General features: G+C 40.0%; 1 protein-coding gene across 1 annotated transcript; it reads right to left on the bottom strand.

Moving 5' to 3' along the window:
• Positions 1 to 3,615: 3,615 nt before the first annotated feature.
• On the bottom strand, positions 3,616 to 5,499 carry RMI1 (RecQ mediated genome instability 1). The gene has a single exon (XM_010187466.1). It carries the CDS (start codon positions 5,497 to 5,499, stop codon positions 3,616 to 3,618), a length of 1,884 nt encoding a protein of 627 aa, XP_010185768.1.
• Between the last annotated feature and the right edge of the window lie 1,159 nt (positions 5,500 to 6,658).

A 6,658-nucleotide genomic window follows, 5' to 3' on the forward strand; every position in this document is an offset into this window, starting at 1 on the left:
GTTCCCATGAAATCGAGTATTGTAGTCTTTGTAGAAAAGCAGCTTTCCTGAATAGAAAATTGGTTCTAAGATTATATTCCAGTAAACCAGGACAGTTTCATACTCTGAAAGTGAGTTAGCTGGAAGTTTCCATTGTGATCGGTAATAAAAAGATGCAGTTTATTTTTCCCATTAATATGAAAACATTCCTGAAGAATATAGCTTCTGAAACTGTAGACAGACAGGTACACTGCAGGTGCAGGAGCCTAAGTAGCAGCTGAAAGAACGTTAGCAAGAAAAACTGACTTTGTAAAACAGCATGGAGAAAAGAGGACAGAAAGAGCAGGAACTGCTTTCTGCTAGAAGGCTACTTGTAACTCGAGAGAGCAGCTACCATAATAATTGCCTTTGGCAGCTTGTGCAGGAATTCTGTTGCATGCCCTGGCAGAAGTGCAGTCATACCTCTGCTCCAGATCACTGTCACGGTCAGCTGGGGTTGCAGCCTATTCTCTGAACTCAGCCTGTAAGAACTCCAATTACCTGAAGGACTGTGACACTGGGACAGTAACACACACAGTACCTACACACAGCACAAAAGCAGTAAGACTAGTAACAGATTAGTTGGTTCCCAGCGTCAATAAAGCGGTTAAGGCATGAACCAATGACTGGTACACACAGCCACATATGCCATTTTCTGTTTGATGTACTGCTCTTAACTAAGCATGTTTTCTCAAAACCACTTTATTTCATTCCCTTCTTGTCTATGCTATACTTTTCATTAATTCTGAAAGTTTAAACACAGATCTGGAATCATTATATGCCAGTAAAATGCACTGAAATACCTGCAAAGCAGTCAAGCTCTAAACAGCTAGCAGTACTCAGATTTACCTTCTTGATTGCACTGGAGCACTGGCACAGGAGTAGCCTTAAACACAAGGCTAAACCATCACACAAATGCAGAAAAAGAGGGGCAGGTGTGACTTCATCAGCTGAAACAAAGATAATGCTTAATTTGATTATCATAGACAGGGACACCTCCCACCAGACCAGGTTGCTCAAAGCCCTGTCCAACCTGGCCTTGAACACTTCCAGGGAGGGGGCATCCACAACTTCCCTGGGCAACCTGTGCCAGTGTCTCACCATCCTCATAGCAAAGAATTTCTTCCTGATATCTAGTCTAAATCTACCCTGTTGTAGTTTAAAGCCATTCCTCCTCATTCTATCGCCACCTGCCCTTGTAAAAAGTCCCTCCCCAGTTTTCCTATGGGACCCCTTCAGGAATTGGAAGGCCACAGTAAGGTTCCCCTGGAGCCTTCTCTTCTCCAGGCTGAACAGCCCCAACTCTCTCAGTCAGTCCTCATTAAGGGAGGTGCTCCAGGCCTCTGATCATGACCCTCCTCTGGACCTACTCCAGCAGCTCGATGTCCTTTTTGTGTTGGGAGCCCCAGAGCTGGACACAGTACTCCAGGTGGGGTCTCACCAGAGCAGAGTAGAGGGGCAGAATCACCTCCCTCGACCTGCTGGCCACACTTCTCTTAATGCAGCCCAGGATGTGGTTGGCCTTCTGGGCTGCAAGCGCACATTGCCGGCTCAAGCTGAGTTTTACATTGACTGACACCCCCAAGTCCTTCTCCTCAGGACTGCTCTTCAGCCACTCTCCGCCCAGCCTGTATTTGTGCTTGGTAGTTCAATACTGGCAGTCCCTGATTACGCTAAAGCACTTTGAATGACAGTCCTCTCACTTCGCACAAGTATAATAAAATCTGTGACTTACTAGTTTAGCTTGAACCTTAAGGACTCCTATCCTTTTATGTGGTAAGATGAAAACTTGAAAGGAAGTTTCCATAACTTCATAAAAGTGTTTCCATAAAACTGCAGTAAAGTTTTACAGTCAGCTGTATTACCTTTTACAGGGATTACATTAGAAGAATCTTTGTCAGTTTCCTACTAACAAGCAGTATTTTCTGCAACTGTAACTAAAGATCCAGGAATACAGGTTCCGCACAGGCAAAAGCTTTTGCTGTTACAGTTCTAAATGATGCCCAGTTCCCAAGAGCCTCAGAACATAAACACAAAGATGACTCACAGGATTATGGTTTACTCAGGTTCTCTTCAGGGTGGGGAGGGAAAGGGGAGGAGAAGGAAAAGGATATCAGAATTTGTGTATTTCTAAACTGCATAAAATAGAGCCTAAAAAAGCTCATGCCTTGAGCCTGAAAGAGCTCAAGATTCCCCTTCTTCCACCTTCCTCCATTTTTACCTTACCTAGCTTATCCTTTGAGACTATAGATGCTTCTAAATAGGGAATGGGACAGCAGGGCAATACTGGCAGGCCCTCACAGCAGTTCCCAACCATCTAGCAAACACTGTTCAGAGAAAGAAAAGGCTCTGAAAACAGATACCAACAGTCAATTGAAAAATCCCTCTCCTGGTTACCAATTTAACATCCTTTGCAGACACTATCAACATTGCACAGACTTCTCCTGTCATTGGTATCCTACCCATAGCAGAATTTTAATTCTTCTAATTTCAAAGAGGGGAAAAAAAACCAACCACCTATAAACCCCTCCCCCCCAAAAAAAAACCCCACCCAAACACAAAAAACCTTCAAAACAAGAGAAGGGAAAAGGATGCGAAGAAGGAAAAGGGAGACCAAAATACCGCAGTCAAACTATTTCTGATACTCCATACACTAAACATGGTGCATGTTTTTCTTTTAAAGTGACTAAACAGCTTGCACCAAAGTTTAAATGACAACTTCAATGTATTTATTTTTATGCATTCTAAAAGCAGTAATTTTAAAAAAAAAATCAATCAAAATTAAGACCAACATTAAATATACATATACAACAGGTCTGTAGCACAGGTATTTGACTATTCCATGAAAAGGCTAGACAGGTAATCGGTCGTAAGAGTTAATGAATAAGGTTGCCTGTGGGATCAAAACTATGAGCAATGATGAATACTAACACAACAAAAAATACATTCTCCATATGTTATAAACATTCTTTTCTGTTAATATAAGATTTAAAAATATTTGGCTGGGGTTTTCTTATTTTTTAAAACATACAGCTTTTTATCTCATTTATGCATAGGTTTGTTCCCCCCACCCCACACACTTAGAAGGAAAAGTTTAATTTCTCTACACTTCAGGTTCTTGCACACTGAATACGTATTCAAATTTTTAGGTTGGCAGAGTCAGAAGTGACTGCATTTAAACAATAATTCTTTGTTTAAATTTACTCAACCACTTTCCTCCAAGAACAGACTGATAGTTTCCTATGCTGCCTTTTAAAAAACAGGTAAATAATCATCCTTGAAATAGTATAATAAGAATGTGTTTGATGGTTGTCATCCATTTCCAAAGACAAATTCTGCTACACCAGTCAAGGACATGGAGGATTTTGCAGAATGATGAGTATTTTAACGTTGCAAAATGAGTATTTTAAATCACAACAGAAATACTTGAAAGTTCATTTCAATACAATCACCTTAAGAAACAAGCTCTCACTTTTCCATTATTTTTCCTGATAAAAGACATACCACTCAACTTGAAAATTTAAGTCTCAACTGTCATTCAGTCCTTCCTATCTGTCTTAAATATTTCCTAACATACAGCCCGAAAGTTTGCAAACATTACTTATTCAAACGTTTCTTTAACTGCTCTAGATGCCTTGCATCAGCATCCTGGAGAATTAATACAGTGGCTTTAGACTGAAGTGGATTAAATTCTATCATCATCAAACAACAGAGATCTATCAGTTGTTTTTGACATTTCTCTAAACCATTCCTAAGCTTCAGAAGTAGAGCTGGATCCTTTTTCAGCCTATTCATTTCAGGCACTGAAAAACCAATCAAACTTGTTAAAATATCATCAGCAAAATCTACTTCAAGATAAGCTGAGCCATCAGAAATTTTTGCCTTTATACCCCAGGACCCATTGCTGCTGGTGAGGTTTCCAGTAAGAGTAACAATAAAACACTTAACTTTCAGAATTGTAACAGTTTCTGGTCTTTTTGCAAGCAGAAGGGAAATGTATGTGAAAGGTGGAGAATCTAAATCTAAATGTGCCTGTACTGCTCTGCAAGGAAAGGTTTGTGAATCATGCTTCTGCTGATCTGCTTCTGGATCAGTTTTTGAGAAAAATACAGGATCATCATTAAACAGCCTGCTGTTAGAAGTGTGCTGGGATTCACAACTGCTCGTATCTAGTTCTGTATCATTCTGTCTTTCTTCAGGAGGATTTTTCAAAGAAAAATCTGCAGAGCTGCAAGTCTGACGTACACTCTTGTGCTGTGAAAAGCTATTCACACTATTTCCATCTCTGTCAAATACTGCTCTTTCAAAAGTCTTTTGCCTACCTGTAGCTCCTCTAGGCTTATCTCTTTCATTCACATTATCTTTTTCACAAGTGCCATTTAAAGATGAATAGCAAGGGTTGCTAGATGTATGCGGAAGTCTCTCAGTAATTAAACTTAAGTTTCTGTTAATGACCACTGGTGGCACTTCTTCCAGCTCTCTTTGTATCTCTTCTTCCAGAGGCAAGCCATCTTCTAAAGGAAAGTCATTTGAAAAGCCATCAACATTCTCTGTTGGAGGTGAAACTTGTTCAACTGAATGAGGCAGAGGACTTATACGTTCTTGTAGCAAAACATTTCCATTGTGTGCAGTCAGTGAGCCTGAGGCTGTACTAAAATGGTTGCTTCTACTGCAGTATCCGCTTTCTAAATGTATTTCATTGTTTAAAGTAAATTCATTATTTTCATCAAGACTGGCTAAAAGTTCTTCATCCGAAGGGCCTAACGTTTGTTCTAATTCATCCACAGCCCTTGAAACAATTTGGGTGTGACCAGCTTGTCCAACAGAATTGGGGTTTTCAGTTTCTCCAATTAATCTAGCAAGGACTCTTTCCTGAGAATACTCCTCCAGAAAAGCATCCACTTCACCCCCCAACACTTTCACATTTTCTGGTTTTAGCAGGACAACTCCAAGACGATACACAATATTACCCTGTACAGTGATTTTTGTTCCAGGAGGAAGTTTACTGTGGAGGACAGGTACTGGTTGATACTCCATGCCCTGAATTTGATGTATCCCATCAGTTAGTTGCAGCATCAGCATTCGAGTAGGCTTTCCTTCCCAGGGCTTCTGGAATGCCTGAGTACTGGCTGTTACTTCTTCATTTACAGTATTTTTACCTCTTAGCTTCTGCAACTGGGAATATGCTGGCTGGCTAACATCAACCAGTGAATCAATCTGGATGGAGTAGAAGCCTGACAACTCTCCTTTGGGAGCATCTAAGATGCAATCAGGCAAAACAGGATATTCCAAATCTCTCAGATCTGTAAGAAGCCATTGCTCAAATACCTGTCTGTTAATCTGAGCCTGACTTAAGGTACTACTACCGTTTTCTTCCTGGATCCAACTAATACATGCTTCCAGCCATGTCAAAGGAACTTTAACATGCCATGTGGATGAAAGCCAAGTTTCAACTCTTGCTGCAATGTTAGATGTTGACATTTTCTTTTAGGTTAAGATAATGAATTCCCTAAAACAAAACCCAAAAAAACATATTTAGTCTTCTGACAATAGCTAAAGTTATGACATGTCACTCACTCATATTATATAAAAATTTGCTCTCAATTCAAAGTTCACCTATTGTAAGTGTGACCACTTAGAATCAATTTAAATTAATGCCACGGTTTATACAGTTGGTCTATCACCTGATGGCTCCTCTCCACCTAGGGAGGGGAGGGTGGGAAAAGGAGATTCGTAGGTTTAAATAGAAATATATTTAATAAAACAATAATAAGAAGAACTAAGAAGAACTAATATTAGTAACAGTTATAATACAAAATCTGAGTTATACTCAGCCGATATTGTAAGAGTAGGCCTCAGGGTCAGGATGGTAAACAAGTCCTTCTCAAGACATCAGTCACGGAAGAGGGAGGAAAAAAGGAGCAGGAGGAATAGGCAGAGAAGGGCTGTTCCAAACAAACCCCCAATTTATAGTAAATGTGACATTTATGGTATGAATAGTATTACTTGGTCAGCCTGGGGTCACCTTAGGGTCGACTCCCCTAGGATCCCACTCCCTCCACCCTCTGTACCTGGTTAACTCAAGACTGGTGAAGACCTTTAACAATATGGCAACCTGCATACCAGGGCTGGCCAAAGCATTTTATCAACTTTGTTCACATGAAATAGCATGTTGTAGTCCTTACAAAATCGCAGTTTTCTTCAACAGAAAACTAACTCTAAACTCTAACTCTGTCCCACTAAACCAGGACAATTAAAAACACTTCTACAGACACTAAAAATAAACATGCCTTTCCAATATCTGAAGTTTCAATCAGCACAAAACGTATGTGCAGTTTACTCATAATGGACTATCAGGAAAGTGTGGAGACTTCTACAAACAACCCTGCTTGGTGAGTTCTCCTTTTCTGTTGATTTAATTAGAAACACACGACTGAAATCCTTTGGTTATGGATGTAAAGCAAATTGACCAAAAGACCCCCAGAGGTAGGTTGTTATATATATATATATATATATATATGCACTGTATTTTTAGGGGTATTTCTGTGGGTGCTGCTGTTAACACCCTGTTTACTTTAAAAATTGACCTGAGAAGTAATTATCCCATTTCATCAGCACTGTTATATACAGAAGAGACCCC

The sequence above is a fragment of the Mesitornis unicolor genome, unplaced genomic scaffold (genome assembly GCF_000695765.1).
Source record: "Mesitornis unicolor isolate BGI_N332 unplaced genomic scaffold, ASM69576v1 scaffold30556, whole genome shotgun sequence".
Classification (NCBI taxonomy): Eukaryota; Metazoa; Chordata; class Aves; order Mesitornithiformes; family Mesitornithidae; genus Mesitornis; species Mesitornis unicolor.

Excerpts from the sequence above, each read along its gene's own strand:
- RMI1 (XM_010187466.1), bottom strand. The coding sequence starts at position 5,499 with ATGTCAACATCTAACATTGCAGCAAGAGTTGAAACTTGGCTTTCATCC.